This window comes from Mya arenaria, chromosome 4, assembly GCF_026914265.1.
Source record: "Mya arenaria isolate MELC-2E11 chromosome 4, ASM2691426v1".
Taxonomy (NCBI): domain Eukaryota; kingdom Metazoa; phylum Mollusca; class Bivalvia; order Myida; family Myidae; genus Mya; species Mya arenaria.
This window is the reverse complement of record NC_069125.1, coordinates 25843133-25866431: the sequence shown is the minus strand read 5'-3', so window position 1 is coordinate 25866431 and position 23299 is coordinate 25843133. Positions and strand designations below refer to the sequence as shown.

The 23299-nt window shown below is 37.2% G+C and overlaps 1 protein-coding gene across 1 annotated transcript; it reads right to left on the bottom strand.

Annotated features, from left to right (window-relative positions):
• Window positions 1–1623: 1623 nt before the first annotated feature.
• LOC128230717 (citron Rho-interacting kinase-like) lies at window positions 1624–12533 on the bottom strand. The gene is made up of 16 exons (XM_052943163.1): window positions 12527–12533; window positions 10707–10880; window positions 10018–10181; window positions 9206–9353; window positions 8817–9009; window positions 8184–8423; window positions 7675–7780; window positions 7376–7456; window positions 6692–6833; window positions 5589–5821; window positions 5173–5281; window positions 4168–4299; window positions 3288–3368; window positions 2801–2866; window positions 2130–2277; window positions 1624–1795 (listed from the first exon to the last, which is right to left on the bottom strand). Exons 1-16 carry the CDS (start codon window positions 12531–12533, stop codon window positions 1624–1626), a joined length of 2196 nt encoding a protein of 731 aa, XP_052799123.1.
• Between the last annotated feature and the right edge of the window lie 10766 nt (window positions 12534–23299).

The window sequence follows — 23299 nt, the reverse complement described above, 5'->3', positions numbered from 1 at the left end:
AAATGTGCAGGGAACACAGTATTTCTACCTTATGAGACGATAGTTGATCGCCGTAAAGCTTTTAGCACTCACCAGACATTTAATATTTGTGCGTTTTCAGCTATCAAATATACGGTTATAATATTGTTGTCAGTAATAAATATTTTCCATATTAAATGCATTATTTAGAATGTAGTTAAAGGTTTATCACTCAAAACTTATGTTTGTTAGACATGTGTATTGATTTTAAGTTAGAAAGAGTGTCACTTTAATGATTGTGCTTCTATCCACAACCTACTCCTTGCCATATGTAGAATTGTGAGTTTTGAAAGATAAATTGGAAAGTAATATTTTCCACTTTGCGCTTTCTTTTTCGACTTTGTACATCATCAGTGAGCAAACATTGTTGCCAAAAATAGGCTTGATACTTTGATGTCATCAGAACCAATAAAAAAGTTTTGGTATGAAGTGTTTATTCCAAAAACAGACACACGATGACATTCATAGGTCTGTATTGCGTCTTAAACAAATATGACATTATAATGATTATAAATAAGGCACAATATACACAAGAGATACCCATTAAAAGCATTACGAAATGATGAAGACAACAACAATATGATACCAAGGAATAAAAAAAATGAATTAAAAGAAAAAAATAATTTAAGATAAAGTCATAATACATACATACATAATATTCAGAGAAAGTGTACGACTACTTTTAGGGAGATACTTTGAGAAAAAAATACTCCTGTAAGAATTTTGCCATTTAACCATGCACAACAATACACTCAGAAAGTTTCTGTATAGTTAGAACAGCAGTTAGCCGAATTTCATTACATACAAGGCAAAGCTTGAACACAGAAGTGGTTTAAAGATATTCACAATAAACAAGAAACATGAAATGGCTTATTATCCAAAACATACTTTTACTGGCTGTATTGGATAAATTAAACATGCATGCAAGCCAAAAGAACACACTGATAAAACATGCACTTGATCTCAAACATTTAAATATAGCCCATTAGAAAAAAACTACACAACAATGTCAAATTATATAACCCTTACATGTCCATTAACAAAATCATCTGCAATACATCTTAACTTTATCCTACCAGATAACCCTGTTATTACTGGTAAATGTGAGGCATATGAAGTTAATTTTAATTCAAATTAAATATTACAACAATTAAACCTATAATTTTATACAGTAATTACAATAGGTTAATGTAAAAGTCAATCTTGATAATAAATATACCTGGTAGCTCTTCAGACATAACTGTGTGTATTTGTGGCCATTTGCAAGTTATGTGAGACAATGGTGTAGGTCATTTTGACCACCATTTATTTCTGTATTTCTTGATACTAAAGATCAGTCTGTACATTATTAATGCCAATTCTAGCCACTGTAGGAAACTTTAACAATAACTAAAGTTCAGTCTGAACACTGCTGTAGCTGGACACCGTGGATGATGAGGAAACACTGCTGTTACCATCAATGGAGGTGAGAGCCACTGTAGGAAACTTTAAAAATAACTAAAGTTCAGTCTGAACACTGCTGTAGCTGGACACCGTGGATGATGAGGAAACACTGCTGTTACCGTCAATGGAGGTGAGAGCCACTGTAGGAAACTTTAACAATAACTAAAGTTCAGTCTGAACACTGCTATAGCTGGACACCGTGGATGATGAGGAAACACTGCTGTTACTATCGATGGAGGTGAGGGACAGGCGTCGACACAGACGAGGAGACTTGTACTTGTTAACGTTGTAGGTTTGGCTCTTCGAACTGTCACCTTTCTTGGCCGATCGTATACTGAAACATAGTGTATAACATGTAATTATTTAACAACCTGAAGAAAATGTTCGTACAGATTAACATAAATTTACAGGTATTATTTTATTTGGATTTTAAAAGAATTTGAGAAACAAAATAACTAAAATTGATGGCCCTACGCTATCAGTCACTCAAAGAACCATGGATAACATTTTTTTAACTATATTTCTTGTTTCAATAAAAAAAATACATTGCCATAATCAAGTCTCCACTCGGCATCTTCATTGCAAATGAAATAGCCTGTTTAGATTAAAATGTTGAACCATACCCGGTTCTTGTATTCAAAACCATCTTTTTTTACTAAAACACTCACCCTAATCTATTCTCTTTGCCCATAGGAAGTTCTATGGTCCCGTCCTTGCCCCGTAGACTGAGCATTTGGGTGGTCACCCCGTTACTCGAACCCACAAATACCGTGCAGGGTTTCAGAGCCACGCCCAGGTATCGAGGTCCCACAAGGTCTTTTGTTTTGTTTTGACCATTTATGTCAAATGAGTTAAACATAATAGTGCATTAAAATGAATATGTTTGTTTCATTCATCTACCTATTCTAGACTTTGTACCTAAGAGTAAAACACCAGTGTTACTGAATTAGTGAACCATGATCTTTTTAAAGCGTAATTTCCAAAAATCTTAAAATAGTCACAACCATCAGGTATTTCTTTACATTGTATCCATAATTTTTTTTTACTGAAAATTTAAGGGATTGAAAAATTCTACCACTTTTGAACCCAATCTACTGGCTTGGAGACCCAAATCTACCGCTCTGACATTGCCAGAGGTTCACATGTCTGGAATTATTTTGATTATTGAATATAACAAATCATTCTAAATACCAATACAAATGTTTGTATCCAACAAGAAAATGGTCAAAATAGTGGACTTAAGATGTACAAGAACTTATCTGTCTAGCTGTTTGCTTCAGAGCTAATCTGAAGAAAAGAAAAAACACTGAGCTATTAGCCTACCTGATTTCCTGCTTACTGGCTGGGACAGTGATGGCTTGGACACTGGTGAAATATGTCACATACAGGAATGGCTCTTTGTAAGCTGTGAAGAAAGTAATACATTATCAAGTACAGAACATAAATTTCATCAGAAAGACTTCTGATAGACCTTGGTAAATATAATATGCAGTTCATATACTGTATCACGATAATGAAATACGTGTGAATAAAGCATTGGATGGAATATGGGTCACTGTAACGGTAATGAATGACTATTTCTGACTATATTTAGCTGGTTCTGTATACTCACTACTAGTACAGTGTACTGGCAGAGATCAACAACTATATGATCAGCTGTGACATGACATTGCTTTTTATGAAGATATATGAGGAACCATAATAAAATTTCTTTCTGAAACAGATGGTCAACACAAACGTAATTTTGAAAACAATTGTTGCAAACATAAAGTCTGTTAGTGAGTTGATTGAAAGAAGTTTAAATATTTGCTAAAATGAGTGTTTACCTAGAGAAAGAGGTAGACAGCTCCACTTCATGTCGGCGGGACGGCTTCTTCTTCCCTTGTTGTCCACATACACACCAAACTCTGAAAATGGGCGGTTACAATGATCAATCCTGCAGAGCAGTACCATAAACTTGTCTCGTCAATTCATTTTGGGGATATTACGTGAATGGTCATTCAATATGAAATTTATTCTATTTATATCAAAATTGTATTTATACCATAAAAACTAATTTTATATTTTACAGCGCTAAATATATAACAAATGGCTGTATTGCTAGAACATTTTCAATGCTATTAATTTATGAGGTCACGTTAAAAGTTATTACACTAGTTATATATTTTCTCTGAACACAGCCAATGCTATTAAATGATCATGCTATAACCTAAAACAGTGTGTGTAAACCACATGATAAATTGCATCATAAATGCTATGTCGGAAGGCAACTTTTTGCTTCGATTGAAGACTTTAAACAAAGATCATTTCACTATTTCTTCACTATTTTAAATGAAACAGTGTGCAGTCTATGCCGCTGAAAGAGCCCCGCCTTCGGTCTTTTACCAGACTTTGATTGAAAGTTAAGTTTCTTAAAACACTTCAACAAACCTTTTCACAACACAGCCGTCTGATGGAACACTATCAAAACATTATTTTGGAAAGGGGTTTGTCAGTTTTTGATGAAACTAATCACCTAATCAAACTCCAGTCATAAAACGAAGGATGGGCTCTTTCAGGGGCACAGACTGCCCTTTGTTTCATTTAAATGGTTTAGTTGAAGAAAAGTTATCTTTGTATTAAGTCTTCATTTTAAGCAAAATTTTGCCTTCCAACGTAGCAAATATGACATAATTTATCACATGGCATATTTAAATGTTTGGTTACCATGGAAACAGAGCAGAAACTCTAATGGCAGGCCTTCAGGTGAAACTTGCACCACAGCCAGAGGGTAGCTGTGATGGGTGGCCGCTCCAAATGCAGCAAATGCCAGGGAGCTGTCCTTCTTGTCCACAAACTCTGAAAACACAAGCATAGATACATAGTACACATATATTATCTAAAAGACAAAACCTAGAATCTTCCTAGCGTCTGATGATTTGATTTCTTTCAATTTTTTGGTAATTAGTTTGAATCAAGAGAAATACCTGTTTTAATAAAATCTCACATTTATTTGTTCTCAGATTTTACATTGATTACGATGTTTTCAACCTTCTTAAAATCTATTAAGTTTACCTACTTTTATTGACAGAGCACTGAACAGCAACTGACGTATACTAATTTCAACAGAATTCTGTAATTTTTAGCCTAAAATCATTCAATGTTCAACAGTGTTTCTTACGCTATTCCACAAAAAAAAAAAAAATTATGTGGCTTTTGTTAACAATAAAGCTCTTTTATGAGCATGTTATGAAGTGTTATCATTGTTACACTAGTTTTGTTACAAACCACACAGTATATATTTTTTTATTTCTGGCTCTATAGAATGTGAACCAGAGTCCCTTTAAGAGATTTCATTTCATTTGATTTTAATTGATACACTATCTTTTTATACAGGAGCTCATTAATCAACCAGGGTCACTCCAGAAATCTGTGAATCAGAATTGTCTCATAGTAGGAGTGCCCATACTTTTACAAGTAAAGGTCACCATAACCATGACCTTGACCCCCAAATTCAATAGGGGTCATGTACTTCCCATGACTACCGGTAATGTAATTACTTACCATGACTCTGCAACAAGTCATCCAAAAGAAATTAATCAGAAATGAAGGTGTATCGGGGTTGACGCCTGACAAAGTCATCACTATGATTCTGCTATCCATCGCTGGCGACATAAATATTCAGAAACACCAACAAAAACTACTCTAACCTTATCTTAAAAACATTCTTACCCAGCAAACTGGGATGATCCAGATTGATCTTGTAGAATCGGTCAGTACCAATGATGGCAAAGCCCTCCACGACGATTACACAGCTGCATGGCTCCATTGAGGATAACTCCTAGAAGGGAAGATTGAAACAGTTGTTCAACAGGAAAAGCTTATTTATGTAGAACACTTAATATTCAACACATTTATATACAACTGTAATGCGTAAGCTCAAATGTAGTTTCACTGTTTTCTCTCAATGCAGGTCTTTGAATTGCAAAACTTTCCAAGTCCCAAACTTTGGTATTTTTAAACCTTAAAAAATTAGCTCCACTGGGAAACCACAAAAAAATCCTCATGTACCTATAAAAATGCATTTTCAATGTAGAGCATAACGGAAGAAAAATCAAACTGAAACCTGCTAACATCTTAAAACCCACCTTCCTAACACAAAACTGCCTCAGCTCAGGGTTATACTTCATGACTAGGATCTTCTCCGTCATGCCGACCACCATGTACACCGCGTCCCCACACATCCCAACGTCAAACACCGTGCACCCGACCACATCACTGACAACATTATGGTGGACAGGCTGGGTCTCCTCCCCGCTTGACTGCCCCAGGCGTAACTGAATGAGCTTCTTGTCAATTGTGAGAATACGTCGATCTTTGCCTGAAACAAGAAAATACACATCACTTGTATATCAATATGTATGATCTTACAAATTTCATTTTTGGGCTATTCCAGTAAAACATATACTAGTAACCCACAAGGGAAGGCAATTATTATATAAAGTATATGGGTGGATGTCTTATTTCTCTAATTTGGACCCCGAAAGGGTAAATTTGCTCCTGTAGGGGGATGGTATATTTTAAAAGTGCCTTCCGCATGGGGTTATATGTTTAAATGGAACAGTCCTTAGCAATTGTTCAAGTAAGACTAATATTAAAATGTGAAGGTAAGAGTAAATCAATAATCTCCAGACAATTGAACTTGGCAAGTTAACATAAGAATTCATTAGCATACATAATCATATTTTGTGGTTATTAGGCCAGGTTCGGATTTATCTTTTACAGTTACTTATATTTCTTAAAAATTGTTTTAAATGTTTATCTACCGTAGCTGCAATGATGTTTCATTCCAATGAGCACAACAATTACTCTCTTATCTAGTATCATATTGGGCTATTCCATTTCAACATATTACCCATGTGGAGAAGGCACTTCTAAATTATGCCATCACCCTACAGAAGCAACTTTACTCCTTTGGGGTCCAAATTAGCGAAAAAAGACACCCACCCATATACTATGAAAATAATTGCCTCCCCCCATGGGTTTTATGTTTTACTGGAATAACCCTTAGAATATGTAACAGTAATATTTCAATAGATTTAATCCCGTTAATCGATTCATCCTATGATTGGTTCAGTTGCAAACACAGCCATTACAGGCATTATTGTAAACGGATGTACAAATATTTATTTAAAAGAAATTTTCTGAAGAAATCGCTCAATCTCAACCATAAACTTAAGGACTAACTTACCCATAATAAGGACAATAAGGCTAAGTTGAGGAATAAACTTAAGGTGGTGGACGCTCTCGAAGGTGTTCAGTTTTGTGAGAACAGGAGGATCACGTGTTACATTCACCGCAAACAGGCCCTCATCTGCTCCAAGTAACGTCAACTGGAAACACAAGAAAAATTTAGGAATATTTAAGCAAAAATTCCAATTGTAAAACTTTAAAGGTGTACAAATTAGTGTTCAGTTCTGTAAGAACAGGGGAAATTTAAGTAACATTTACTGCAAATATGCCCTCATCTGCTCCAAGTCACATCAACTGGAAATACAACATTTTTTTTTTTTTTTAGTAGAAATGCTAGACCTGTGTAAAACTAAATTCAGTTTTGTGGAAACGGGTGGACCTCTGGTATTATTCAACGCAAACATAGCCTTGTCTGCCCCAAGTAACATCAATTGGAAATGAACCATGTTACAAACAATACATTTCAGTAAACAACCATTGAATCCCACTTGTTTAACTAAGGAGCAGTGAATATTCAAGCTCCAGTCTCTTCTCTAAACCTAGGTTTATTATTAACACAAATCATGTGCAAATTCAGATAACAGCTACATTTTCCTGATACATACATATACAATGTAAATGTATGTAACAACATGATTATATTACAGAAAGCAATTATTCACTCATTCCTACAATTATTTACCTGCTTGCTAAGGAGCAGTGAACAGTTGAGTTCCGGTCTCTGATCTCCGCTCAGGTCCAGTAATGTGGTCATCTCCATCTTCTACAATACAAAACAGTGCTGATAAACATACATAATATTTGTAATACATTCCAATTACATATGCAAATCATTTTGAAAATATTGTGGAATTCTTAGTTTGCTCGGCAATGTCCTTCAGAAGTATTTGCACTCAAAAGACATGTAGGGAAAACATTACTGCATCATTCCCTATTAATTAAAGATACAAAAAACTGCAGAATTCTTTAAATTTCACATACTGAGCGTTTAACTTTGTCCCCCTTCTGGAGGTGTTTGATGGCGGCCTCCAAGCTCGCCACCCACTGTTGTTTCTCAGGGAATCCCGGGGCCATAAGATAAAGAACCCTGAAATACAATGGTAGGGATCAACTGCTGTGATTACTACAGATAATGTTAACAAGATGACAAAAAAAACTACTAGTCATCTACTTTTAAGATTTACTGGAATATAAAAATGTTTAACAAAACTCAAAGTTTTAAAAGCCTGGGATTGATTCAAGCTTGCAGGCTTGTGCTATTTTTGATAACTGAGTTCAACAGATAAATTATCTTATTAGTTTGCAAGCATGTTTTACGAAAAACGCTTAAAAGGTTAGTATCATGTTGGGTGTTCATTTTTAAATCTGAATCACCACTAAATTTGTTCACAAACATATTCTTGCAAGTTTTCATACAACAATCTGCTGATAAAATGACCTTTATGTACATAAAATATGCAGATAGCCTCTATAGAACTGATAAACCCTACCTGCCCGGCCAACATGTCGTCAATGGCTCATGCTCCAATCTAAACACGTATGGCAGGTCACTATTTGCTAGACTCGGCAACTCTGCAGCACTGACTGCGCTGTGTACAGTAACATCTGTCTCAGGGGGGACAAGGTCAAATGTGTCGCATGGATTGGCGTCGTTATCCTCGTAGAAGAGGAGAAGTATGTTGCCTTCCATTTTGGCATAGCGTCTTTCCCACCCAGGCTGCTTACTGCTCCTTTAATAGTTTCAAATATAATTATAGACTGTATCTATCAACCATCTTCAAGTATAGCAGGGGCCATCTTTTCAACGAATGTTAGCCAGTGTATCGTAAATACAACTTTTTGAATGATATGTACTTGGTTGTAATTCTTAATAAGATGGCCTCGCAATGTATATCTTATCCTTGATACATACACATGTGCAAAAGGCTCCTTTTCAAGTGCAAATCTTTAATGGAGCTTAAGTCCTGTCTAAGATTTTTTGCACAACAACCACAACTTAAGCACCAAAATAATAAATTAACTATGCTTCAACAGAGGATCCCATAGTGTTGCTTGGCAACGCGGCTGGCCCCTTAGACATAAAGTAAGAGCTAAGTGAGAAACTTGACATATATCAACCCTACCTTGGTACCTTGAGCCAGCCAGTCATTGAAATCCCCTCTTCGCCCCCTTCCACAGGGGATCCCACAGTGTTGCTAGGCAACAGGGCTGGCCCCTTATCCATCATGGAGGTGAAATGGCGGACATACTCCGTGGGGAGGCCGCACGTTGGCTGGGCAATGTTAGAACACTTCACATGGCATACCATGGAACATTCTTTCAGAAAGGGAATAAAATAATAAAAATTCAGTATTAACATACAGTCTGATAAGAAATATAGGAAACATGCGTTATACAGTTTGAATTAACAAATCTGCTTGCATATACTGTAGTTACTAGTATATATAAATATACCAGAACAATAGATAGAAAGTAAAAAAAGGAAAAACAATTTTAACATATTTAGAGCTACCTTGACATTTGGATGCCTGTTTCACAAAGGGGACACTACCCAGGCACACACCACACTTGGTGGCTCTTGTATTCAGCCCAGTCACAAACCGGTGCGGAATCTTGTGCTGAATCCGCTGTGGCGTTGGAGCAGATGACAATGCAAGTGCCTGGAAAAAATGTAATAAATCAGTATTGTATTGTTTGAGTATGAGGGATGGATTCAGGTCTAAAGTAGGGAAGGTTAAGGGGCCGAGACCTCTGTTAACATTGTTTCAAAGCAAGTGATGTACATTTCAAGGTACTTGTTACTTACTCAATGCAAATGTTCACCAAACAACAAACATAACAACTTGATAATAGTCTGAAATTAAAAGCTTTCAATCCTAATTTCAGGATTTATTCAGGGGCCCAATTCAGTAAGATATATGTAAGCCATACTCTGCAAAAGTGTGCTTGGGGACAACCCTTTAGAAATGGGCAAAATCTATACATTTCATGTACTTATGATGGTTTCATTTTATTGCAATGCAGTTTAAGCCAAATACGGAGTAATGCTGTTATCATTTTTATTGCAATGCAGTTTAAGCCAAATACGGAGTAATGCTGTTTTCATTTTTATTGCAATGCAGTTTAAGCCAAATACGGAGTAATGTTGTTTTCATTTTTATTGCAATACAGTTTAAGCCAAATATGGAGTAATGCTTAGAAAGTTTCAATCATAAGCTTTACAATCTTTTCTGAAACAGGGCCTTGAACTATATCATCCCAGACAAAATTAAGTTAGAAAACAGTGTATGGAACAAGGTGATAGCTATAAGCTTATTTTATTACCTGATGGGATTTCTTCACGCTAGGGGTCAATAGAGGTTTGCCACTGGTCTGATGTGGGGCTGGGGTTCGAATAAGCACTTGGACCTGGGCTTTGATATTCGGGGTCATCATGTTAGTAGAATCCGCAACCATTTTCTCTCTTAGAGTTCCCTTTAGCTTCAACACTGAAAATGAAGAAAGAGCTGAGTAGAAGGTATACACATGTACCGTATGTTCTTTAATCGTATTTAAATAGTTTGCTGTAACCTACACTCCTAAGCCGGTAAGTAGTTTTCAGGCCAAGCATGAAATCCTTTAAATACTTTTGACTGAATTTGCACAAACACATGATAACACAGTCCATCAGAGTGCAATAGACAACCAGATAATTAACATAACTTTTTTATATTGAAGAAGTGTTTAGCTTCCGATTAAATTCTTATGTGTTTGTATTGAATTCATGCTGTCAATTGTACTTCTTCAGGAATTAAATATGTTGGAACTAATGAAAGCAGCATAACTGATAATGTTTTTGATACAGCATGAAACAGTTACCGGTACTATCAATTGCCATGTACAATATTGGAGAGTGTTTTCAATTATATAATAGAAAAGTGCAATAACTAACATGCGGATCAAGTACCCCTGACAAGTATCAAGAATTCAAGTATTGGATGCAGTTACTTTTACTTGAATCCACCAAAACCTACACTCATTTGCCTGCTTGTAGTTTTCCGCTCGAAGCCTGTCCAGTTGTTCCTGAAGCTGACGAGATTTTTTCAGCTCATTATCTAGAATTGTCTGTAGGTCCCCCATCACGGGTAACGTGCCCATAGCGTCCTTGCCTCCGGACTTGGCAAAAAACTTCCCGCCCCGTAAATCAACTGTTAAATGTTACAGTTTTTTTAATAACACATTAACTTTTAATTGATTATCTTCGATTTCACAGACTTAGTTATTCCACACTGCTTCTAAATTACACGTAAAAAATATTGAACAAAAAACTTTAAGGTTAGACATCCATCATTTGGATGCAAAGTGTTAGTGCATTTTCGATATTAACATAAAGATATTTCTATGTTATATTGATTAACCATTTTTATATTTTTGCATGGATGACATTTTCAAATAATACCATTGTGACACTACAATTATGATATATTAGAGTAAGGTAATAAAACAAATTTTTAGTATGATTACATAGCAATTTTATTAATTCATTTTTTTATATCATACTGTCTATATAAAAAAAACTCTCGGTGAAAACATTGAAAGTATTCAAACTTAACATTTTGTTTCTTTAAAATCAAACTTTACCAGTGGCATTTTTTCACCTTAAGAACCCAAAAGGATAATAAAAATAGCCTCAATTCCAGGGGCATATAATTATGTCTTTAATTCAACTTCATGATTGCATGCAGGGTTCAACAAGTCCTCATTACAGAATGTTTAAGAAAAGTAGATACGTGGGATCGTACGATTTCAATGAAACAGTTCAATACACATTGAAAGGCTTGACAGATTTGAATTTTTTTTGGTACACAGGTGTAACATCAGAAGATACAGGTCAAGTTCGATATTGGGGCTGGTGGGGCCAAGGTCAAGGTCACTGTTACTAAAAATAGAAAAACGGTTTCCGGACGATAACTCATGAAAGACTTGACAGATTTGAATTTTTTTTGGTACACAGGTGTAACACCAGAAGATACAGGTCAAGTTCGATATTGGGGCTGGTGGGGCCAAGGTCAAGGTCACTGTTACTAAAACAAGAAAAACGGTTTCTGGACGATAGCTCATGAAAGGCTAAACGGATTTGAACAATTTTTGGTACACAGGTGTAACATCAGAAGATACAGATCAAGTTCGATATTGGGGCTGGTGGGGTCAAGGTCACTGTTACTAAAAATAGAAAAATGGTTTCCGGACGATAACTCATGAACGGCTTGACAGATTTGAACATTTTTTGGTACACAGGTGTAACATCAGAAGATACAGGTCAAGTTCGATATTGGGGCTGGTGGGGCCAAGGTCAAGGTCACTGTTACTAAAATAGAAAAATGGTTTCTGCTTCATAACTTTAATTGGGCATGAGATATTGTGGTGAAACTTGCTGTATAGGCAGCCTCTGTGAAGACAATGCTTGTGATTGAAAATCGGGCCAGTGGAGTAAAGCTTTTTGTGCACTGTTACGAAAATAGAAAAATAGTTTCCGGACAAACAATACATGCATGATAAAAGAAGATGCAGTGTGCAGTAACGTTGGAGTTATGGCCTCTTTTCAAAGGAATGGTTTGCCATTCATGTGTCCAGGCGGCATTTGGGGGTATTCGTCACTCCTGTGACAGCTCTAGTTTCAATTTGATTTGATGTTTTTGATTGTCATGATAAAATAAAAATAGTATATTTAAACAAATTATGTTATCTTGTGCCTCAATACTGAAACTGTATTTAAATTATTTTAATAAACCTTTAAAAGTAAACATTTAATGGCTTTATAATTAATTAATAAAAAACAGTATTTATAACATACTTGCCATCACGTTGCTAAACTATCAAGTGATGCCTAAATATAACAAAAACGCTTCCTAGAATGTGAAAATAGCACCATATTTGTTAGTTTATGACATTTTATTGAAATCTGCTAAAACACGGTGCACAGGGGACATTGCTTTAAACCATGCAGATGCTTCAAATCTCTGTATGTGAGAGGCTGAAAACTGATTTTGCATCTGTTGTTACTTTCTTTTCTGGGAAATACAGCAGAATATCATTTTATTGAAGAAATTATAGAAATCTGACAACTAACAACCGAAAAGGTGCACAGGGGACATTTTGGGGTAATAAGTCATGCATCTGAGTTACGGACAAAATAATGTATGAAATAATAAAACTATGTTATTTATATAAAGGTTGCAGGTTAAAGTTATTGAAATAACATAGTAATTTAATATAAATAGTGCTTAAATGGAATGGTAGTGTTCTCAATGTGAATTTAATATTCTTTCTTCTTTTGTAAATGAATGGGGGTCCGTCATATGACATTAAAATTTGGTTAAGATAATACATATTTGTTATTTAAAATACGTTTTTTAAAATGAGAAAGGGTTAAGTTACATTAAAAAAATAACAAAATACTATATCATTCAGTTTTAAAAAATAAAACACATTTGAATTAAGGTCTTCATGTAAAATGTCACACTTTTTTGGGTGCACAGGGGGCAAATTTAGAAACATATTCTTACACAACATTTTTTCTGATTGAGCCATCCATTTGAAACTCAACAATTTTCTTAACAGGATTGATTGGACCATTATGTGCCTGAAACATTTCCCAAAAGTGATAAAAATGAATAAAAGTTAAGAGAGATAAAAGAAAAAGCCTCATTATTTTGAAAAGCACCCATGTGGCATACTACTTGTTGGAAAGTCTTAAAAATGAGTTTATGAAACTTACTTAATATTATATTAATACATTTGTTGTATTTATCAAAATGCTTGAAAAATATTTCTCTTTTGATGTTGTTGTGTGATATTTTGAATCATTAAAATACAAGTAGTCTTATTGTTTGGGCCCTTGCTTTGTGCCCCGTAACAGGGTTTATCTTATGCCCCCCTTCGAGGAAAAGTGGGTATATTGCTTTGCACATGTCGGTTGATCGAGGTTATCGGGTCAAAGGTCAAAGTCACAGTGACTTTTAATGGAAAAAAATGTCAAAGCTTGTCCTAGTGATAACTCAACAATGCCTGCATCTAGGGTCTCCAAACTTGACATTGAGGCTTGGTCTGACCTATTATTGATTTGGTCAAAAGTCAAGATCACAGTGACCTTGAACAAAACCTCGACATTTCCTGGAGCTATAGTAATCAAACTTGACATGAAGGTTGGGCGAGACCATTCCATGACCCCTATTTATTTTAGGGGTCATTGGGTCAAAGGTCAAGGTCACAGTGGCCTTGAATGTGAAAAGGTCTGAGTGATAACTCGTCGACAATGCATGCACCTATGGCCCTCAAACTTGACTTGGAGGTTGGGCCTGACCAGTAGATGACCCTTATTGATTTAAGGGGTTATCCGGTCAAAGGTCAAGGTAAAAGTAACTTCCAATGCAACTCATATTGGTTTTTAAAATTACATTATATTTACTCATTCCCTGCGGCTAAGAGGATACATGTCTATCTGCAAAGATCAATCATAGCCTGAACATGATTAAAAACTGTACCTACTATCCCCACACTTTGAATGATCATTATCTTTAAACTGCCTAAAAGGCATCCAACGTCAATGTCTAATCAGTTGTCATTTCAGTCCTTTCATATTTCATTCAATTGTCCAAATATTCTTGACTTCATGAGGGGGCATACTGTTTGACAAACATCTCTTATTGAATATTAGACTACTGGGCTTGTCTCTGTATTTTTCATTGTATTTATATATGAATTATTTATCTACATTTTTTGCATATTATATTTTTGTGTAAGTTTATGTTTTTCTAACAAATCCACCAGATGAATGTTTTTCAAATATATCAAATGCAAAAAATGAAATGTTTTTCACAGATATCAATAAAAGCTGTATGTACTTCTCATAGAAAGTTAGCTACAGTTGGATAAATTGTGTCAAGTGAAATACAAACTTAACGTTAGAGTTTATTGTAAAGTCTTGTCTTGAAAGAGTTTCATTTAGCCTACAAAGGTATTTTGAATTGTCTATATGTTTAAAAAGCACATTCAACGAATAATATTTCCGGAGTTATAGTTTCTTGATTATATCTACAATTTTATTTATAAATTGTTAAAATTAAATAAAGTGTTTTGTTCATTTATATCTCCTTGTTATTATAATGACTGATGAAATTTATTCAGCCATAAGTTAGACTGTTGGTAATAGGGTACTTCCAATAGTTCAGAGTATAAATTATAACATATAAATGATATCATATTTTTAACTTTGTCATTTTACTCAATTTTTTTTATTTAAACATATTGTTCAAGCCTTTGTTAGAACAAAGACTCTTCTGTATCTATTGTGGTTTTGCATGTTTCTTACCTCATATCAGAACTTTTTCAACGTCCCTCGAATGTTTCTTTTTGTTTATGATTTGGTAATGTTAAAGGGACTAGACACCAGATAGACCCAAATCGGAAAATACAGTATTTTCTCAAAACAAGACATATATATATATATATATATATATATATATATATATATATATATATATATATATATATATATATATATATATATATATATAGCTCTAGACCTATTAATACGAGCTAGTATGAGGCCAATAGTACACTATTTTACAAGATTAGAATAATATTTAAACCCTATTATGGTTTCCCAGTGTATAGTGCGTATATTTAGTCTGTGAAGGTCCCATTATTAGTACAGATACATATATCAATGCTATTATTAGATTTACTGGAATTTATGTGGTAGACAAACCCAGTTAATTTCGCATTGGAAAATAATGCAAAACGGCAAAACATGTGTCGTAAGTGGTGAGACACACCAGTCAGTAAGATTCAATGCGTTGTACCACGGACCGGTTTATAGGTCCCTGGTTGTACACAACGATATCAATTTTATGTAATTTTTTGACAGTTTTTTTTTCTTATAATGGTATCATCTGGTGTTAAGTCCCTTTAATTGTCATAGACAAGATATTGTAAACAAACAAATCATTATTAAAATTATGTCATAATTTAGAATTATATTAAATGGAATATTAATTAGATTTACCTGCCTGTTTATTATACTTGTAGCGTATTTCAGTGAATTTTACCACTGTGTTATATGTTAAAAAATTATTGTTACTTATAGTGATGCTAGATATGTTTATGAAATGAAATACGAATGAAGAGCTACAAAATATGTGTTCTACTATTTTGATCTAATACAGCCCGTGTACCGTGTCGGATCGATATTCAACTGATATTCACCTGGTTTGTCATTGGCCCATACAATAAAATGCAAACATTAAAGGCCTAGTTACATATGTATGTATGTGTGTATGTATACATATGTGTGTGTGTGCGTGCGCGCGCGTGCGTGCGCGCGTGTGTGCGTGCGTGCGTGTGTGTGTGAGTGTGTTTCTTTAGACCTTGCGGTCAAGGATAACCTGTGAAAGTGCAAGCACTTATTTCCAACGGGTCTTTTGTTTTTGCTGAAGGGACAGCCTGCTGAAGAGACAGTGGTGGAATACAAGGAAGTCCGGGTGCTATATCCTAGCTCTTTTTCGAAGAGACCTCTTGGTTCTTTTACGTGCTCGGTGTAAAGCACCGACACACGGGGTACAACTTTCCTGGGTTAAACCAGTACTGAGTACACCATTTTTTCAAGCACTACCCTTTAAATGCCGAGCGCCAGGCATTGGAACTACTTGTACCAACTTTTACCGTCTTTTGGTATGACGCGGCTAGGGATCGAACCCACGACCTCCCGCTCCGTAGGCGGACGCTTAACCACTAAGCCACGGAGACGGTCGGGCACAGAAGAACAAGAAGAACAAAAGCGCCGAAAGACGCCCACATGTCTCCCCTTATACAGGAGCAAGTAGGAATAAATAGTGCTTAGAATATAACCTATATTTTCAGCAGGTTATTGGAGCACTGTCTATTCAGAATGTTTGTTTGTTTTGTCATATTTGGAAAAGTACTTTTCTTGTCGGTTATAGTTTCAGGCCTTTTAAATTACCACAAAGGTCAAACAGCTGATTGTGTGCGATCGATGATACATGCACTTTGATTGAAGACATTTGAGTACATTCTTTTCTTCAAGATGATGTGCGTGAAGTTAGCACCGTAGCACCATATCCCCATATCACCGCGGTGATGCGGTGCTAGCACCGTATCACCATCAAAATCAATACAATAAGAGGACATGCAATATTTTCGAGGAAACATGTAAGACTCGTTCTCGCAGAAACGAGCAAGGGGACCATAGGGACCTATGTCACTGTGTAGCCGAGACCTGGCCCTAGGTGATGGCACATGTGAATACCCTAGGATTTTAGGTAGGCTATGCGGGATAGGGACATGAACTCGATCCCCAATGCCAATTTGGCCCATATTCAGACACTGTTATGGTGCGGATGCCTTAAAACGAGCAAGGGGACCAATGGCACTGTATCCAAGGGTTACCTGGCGGTGTGATACATTCGGGCAAACTGTTAATACTACGAGGATTTTAGTCTGGCCCCGTCCTTAGCCCAACATTGTGCGTATATGGGCAATATAAGCCCTACTGACCCCTACCATACATGTAAGACTCGTTCTCGCAGAAACAAGCAAGGGGACCATAGGGACCTATGTCACTGTGTAGGCGAGACCTGGCCCTAGGTGATGGTACATGTGAATACCCTAGGATTTTAGGCAGGCTATGCGGGATAGGGACATGAACTCGATCCCCAATGCCAATTTGGCCCATATTCAGACACTGTTATGGTGCGGATGCCTTAAAAAAGAGCAAGGGGACCAATGGCACTGTATGCAAGGGTTACCTGGCGGTGTGATACATTCGGGCAAACTGTTAATACTACGAGGATTTTAGTCTGGCCCCGTCCTTAGCCCAACATTGTGCGTATATGGGCAATATAAGCCCTACTGACCCCTACCATACATGTAAGACTCGTTCTCGCAGAAACGAGCAAGGGGACCATAGGGACCTATGTCACTGTGTAGCCGAGACCTGGCCCTAGGTGATGGCACATGTGAATACCCTAGGATTTTAGGCAGGGTATGCGGGATAGGGACATGAACTCGATCCCCAATGCCAATTTGGCCCATATTCAGACACTGTTATGGTGCGGATGCCTTAAAAACGAGCAAGGGGACCAATGGCACTGTATCCAAGGGTTACCTGGCGGTGTGATACATTCGGGCAAACTGTTAATACTACGAGGATTTTAGTCTGGCCCCGTCCTTAGCCCAACATTGTGCGTATATGGGCAATATAAGCCCTACTGACCCCTACCATACATGTAAGACTCGTTCTCGCAAAAACGAGCAAGGGGACCATAGGGACCTATGTCACTGTGTAGCCGAGACCTGGCCCTAGGTGATGGCACATGTGAATACCCTAGGATTTTAGGCAGGCTATGCGGGATAGGGACATGAACTCGATCCCCAATGCCAATTTGGCCCATATTCAGACACTGGTATGGTGCGGATGCCTTAAAAACGAGCAAGGGGACCAATGGCACTGTATCCAAGGGTTACCTGGCGGTGTGATACATTCGGGCAAACTGTTAATACTACGAGGATTTTAGTCTGGCCCCGTCCTTAGCCCAACATTGTGCGTATATGGGCAATATAAGCCCTACTGAACCCTACCATACATGTAAGACTCGTTCTCGCAGAAACGAGCAAGGGGACCATAGGGACCTATGTCACTGTGTAGCCATGACCTGGCCCTAGGTGATGGCATATGTGAATACCCTAGGATTTTAGGCAGGCTATGCGAGATATGGACATGGAAAAGGCTCGCGATGCCTATTTTTACCTCATATTCACTCAATGTTACGGTGCAGAAACCTTTAAACGAGCAAGGAGACCATACCGACCTATGTCAGCTTGTTTCTTAGACCTAGTCCTAGGTGATAGTACATATGAATGACCTAAGATTTTTGGCAGGCTACGCGAGATAGGGACATGGAAAAGGCTCCCAATGTATAATTGTCTAATATTCATTACATGTTATGGTGCGGAAACCTTAAAACGAGCATCGGGTCCATATCGACCTTTGTCGTCATGCAGCCGAGACCTAGTACTAGGTAATAGTACATATGAATAACCTAGGATTATAGGCATGCTATGCGAGATAGGGACATGGAAAAGGCTCCCAATGCATGTTTGATTCATATTATATACATGTTTTGGTGCGGAAACCTGATAACGAGCAAGGTGACCAAAGCGTTCTATGTCACCATGTAGGACAGACCTAGTACTAAATGATAGTACATATGAATTATCTAGGATTTTAAGCAGGCTATGCGAGATAGTGACATGGATAATGCTCTCAAGGTCCATTGCCTAATATTCATTACATGTTATTGTGCAAAAACCTTCAAACGAGCAAGGGGACCATACCGCCCTATGTCAGCGTGTAGCTTAGACCAAGACCTAGGTGATAGTACATATTAATTACCTAGGATTTTAGGTAGACTATGGGTGATAGGGACAACATGGAAAAGGCTCCCAATGCCTATTTTCCTCATATTCATTACATGTTATGGTGCAAAAACCTTAAGACGAGCAAAGGGACCATAGCGACCTATGGCAGGTCGTTGCTTAAACCTAATCCAAGGTGATAGTACATATGAATTACATAGGATTTAAGGCAGATTGTGCGAGAAAGTGATATGGAAAAGGACCCAAATGCCTATTTTTAACTCATATTCATTAAATGTTACGGTGCTGAAACCTTAAAACGAGCCAGGGGACCACAGCGACTGATGTCAACTCGTTGCTTAGACCTAATCCTGTATGTTAATACATATGAATTACCCAGGATTTTAGGCAGGCTATGTGAGATTGGGACATGGAAAATGCTCACAATGCCTATTTTACCTCATACTCATTAAAGGTTATGGTGCAGAGACCTTGAAACAGACAAGGAGACTATACCGACCTATGTCAGCGTGTATCTTGGATCTAGTCCTAGGTGATAATGCATTTAAATTACCTAGGATTTTAGGCAGGCTATGCGAGATGGGGACATGGAATAAGGGTCCCAATGCTCATTTGCTTCATATTCATTACATGTTAAGATGCAGAAAACTTAAAACAAGAAACGGGACCAAAGCGACCTATGTCATTGTTTAGCAGAAACCTAATCTTAGTTATGTATAACCTAGGATTTTAGGCAGGCTATGTGGGATGGTGACGCGGAAAAGGCTCCCAATGTCTATTTGACTCATATTCATTATATGCTATGGTGCAGAAACCTTAAAACGAGAAACGGGACCATATCGACCTATTTCACCTTATAGACGAGACCTAGTCGTAGGTGATAGAATATATGAGTAACCTATTATTTTAGGCAGACTATGCGTGATAGGGACATGGAAAAGGCTCCATATTCCTATTTACGGCATGGTCATTAACTGGTTATGGCGTGGAAAAATTAAAACGATCAAGGGTACCATATCGACCTATGCCATAATGTAGTCGAGACCTAGTCCTAGGTCATAGTGCATATGAATAACCTAGGATATTAGGCATGCTATGCGAGTTGGGGATTAGGAAAATGCTCCCAATGGCCTTTGTCCTATATTCATTACATATTATGGTGCAGAAAACTTATGTCATCGTTTAGCCGAAACCTAGTCTTAGGTGATATAATAGGATTTTAGGCAGGCTATGTGTGATGGGGACATGGAAAAGGCCCCAATGTCTATTTGACACATATTCGTTACATGTTATGGTTCAGAAACCTTAAAACGACAAACGGGACCATAGCAACCTATGTCACCTTATAGACGAGATATTGTCCTATGTGATACTTAATATGAATAACCTCGTATTGTAGGCATGCTTTGCGAAATAGAGACATGGAAAATGCTCCCAATGTCTATTTGCCACATATTCATTACAAGTTATGGTGCGGAAACATTACAACGAGTAAGTGGACCATAACGACCTATGTCAGCGTGTAGCTAAGACCTAGTCCTAGGCAGGCTATGCAGGAAAGGGACATGGAAAGGCTACCAATGTCTATTTCCCTCATAATCTGGTATTGCGCGGAAACCTTAAAACGAGTAAGGGGACATAGTGACTTACGTTACTAAGTAGACTTGACCTTTCCCAGATGATGGTTTATGTAAATATATAGGCAGGTTATGCGGGATAGGGAAATGAAAATGACTCCCAATTCCTATTTACCCAATATACAACTAAAACGGTGCGAAACCCTTAACACGAGCAAGCGCACGAAGGGACCTATGGCACTTTGTAGCCCAGACCTCGCTTTAAGTGATAACATCGCTGAATTACCAAGAATTTTAGGCAGGCTTCGAGGGAAAGGGGCATGAAATAAGCTCCAAATGCCTTCATTGCATTAATAACAAACAGCGAAAACATGAACACGAACACATATACCATAGCGACCCAAATCGCGACCTGGCCATACACGGTGAGTGAACATATGAATATCATAGGAATTTATGCAGGCTATGCGGGATAGGGACATGAAATAGAGATCAAAGCGACCTTAGTCACTGTGTAGCCGAGACTTTACCCCAGATGATTCCATATGTGAATTAGTTAGCTTTAAGGCATATTTTGTGGGAAAGGGGCATTCAAAAGAATCCCAAGTACTATTTAGCCAATATACAACTTTTATGGTGCGATAACATTACAATGAGTAGTAACCTATGACACTTTGTAGCCAATATTTGGCTTGAAGTGATGGTATATGGATCAACCTAGGCAAGTTATGCTAGGCTAGATAGGGACATGAAAAATACTTCCAATGCCTACCTGGCATTACTAACATGTTATGGTGCGGAAACCTTTAAACGAGAAAGGAGACCATAGCGACCTATGTCACCGTTAGCCGAGACCTGGCCATACTCGGTGTTGAAACATGAAAATATCCAATGCTATGCGGGATAGGGACATAAAATATGCCCATTATGCATATTAGTAATTTACCCGATATTCTTGCCGCGTTATTGTTTGTTATTGTGTGGAAACATTAAAACGTGCACTGCGACAATATGGACATATGTCACTGTTCAGCCGAGACCTTGCACCAAATGATGGCATATATTTGAATAACCTAGGATTTTAGGCAAGTTATGCAGGATAGGACATGGTAAGACTCCCAATACCTAATATCCAATATACAACTGTTATGGTGCGATAACCTTAAAACAAGCAAGCGAACCATTGCCACTGTATAGCCGAGACTGGTTTAAGTTTATGGCATATGTGAATCACTTAGGATTGTAGGGTGATAATGCGGGATAGGGACATGAAATAAGCTCCCAACACCTACCTGACCCACATACTTACCGTTTATGTTGCGGAATCCTTACAACGAACAAGGGTACCATATCGACCAATATCACAGTGTAACTGAGACCTGGCCCTTGGTGAGGCCTTATGTGAATAACTTCGGATTTTCGAAAGACTATTCGAGATAGGGACATACATTTATTTCTTAATGCGTGTTTAATGTGTGTATATAAAAGTGCCTGTCATAGGCAATTAAATAAATAAATAGGTCCAGCTTTTATTTGTATTTAGAGTTACTACGGTGTTAACACCTAATTGTGTGATGGCCGTAAACGACAGTGCACTTTAATATTTACTTAAGGAATGAATTGCAGGGTTCGGACTCCACACACTTTGACCAGCCCGATTGCGTTCATACCCCGATAATGATATCAACCCCGCAATTAATTCATTATATTTACACCAATAGTTCATTATTTCATTCAAGAATCGTTAAAAAAATACTTCATTTCATTTAAGAAATCCTTTCAGTAATGCTTCCTTACACATTCTGTATGTGAATCACTTAGGATTGTAGGGTGATAATGCGGGATAGGGACATGAAATAAGCTCCCAACACCTACCTGACCCACATACTTACCGTTTATGTTGCGGAATCCTTACAACGACCAAGGGTACCATATCGACCAATATCACAGTGTAACTGAGACCTGGCCCTTTTTCGAAAGGCTATTCGAGATAGGGACATACATTTGGTTCTTAATGCGTGTTTAATGTGTGTATATAAATGTGCCTGTCATAGGCAATTAAATAAATAAATAGGTCCAGCTTTTATTTGTATTTAGGGTTATTACGATGTCTACACCTTATTGTGTGATGGCCGTAAACAACAGTGCACTTTAATACGATTTGATATTTCCTAGGGATCACAACTTAGTCTTGATCCGTCTTCCCCTTGAAGCATAGTATATGCGGCATAAATAAATAAGGAGATTGGAGGGTTCTTACGCTATAATATCTCTATGTCTAAATTCAGTCTTGAACTGTGCACTTTGGTGTAATATTTGTTTATTTATATGGACATAAAACGTTAATTTTATGGCGTCACATTGGAAATGTGACGTCTTCCATGTTAGCCGAAAATATGTTAACACCTAAACAAATGCGCGGCTAAAATAATTCTAAAACTGTGCATTTTGTAATACATACACAGGACAGAGGCTTGGAACTATCCCGGAATACGGTGAAGATGTTTTTCGTTACATAATGTCGTATCCCGGAGAGCAATGCTGATTTGTGATAAATGCATATTTATATACTTGATGTATGCTTATTAATGACA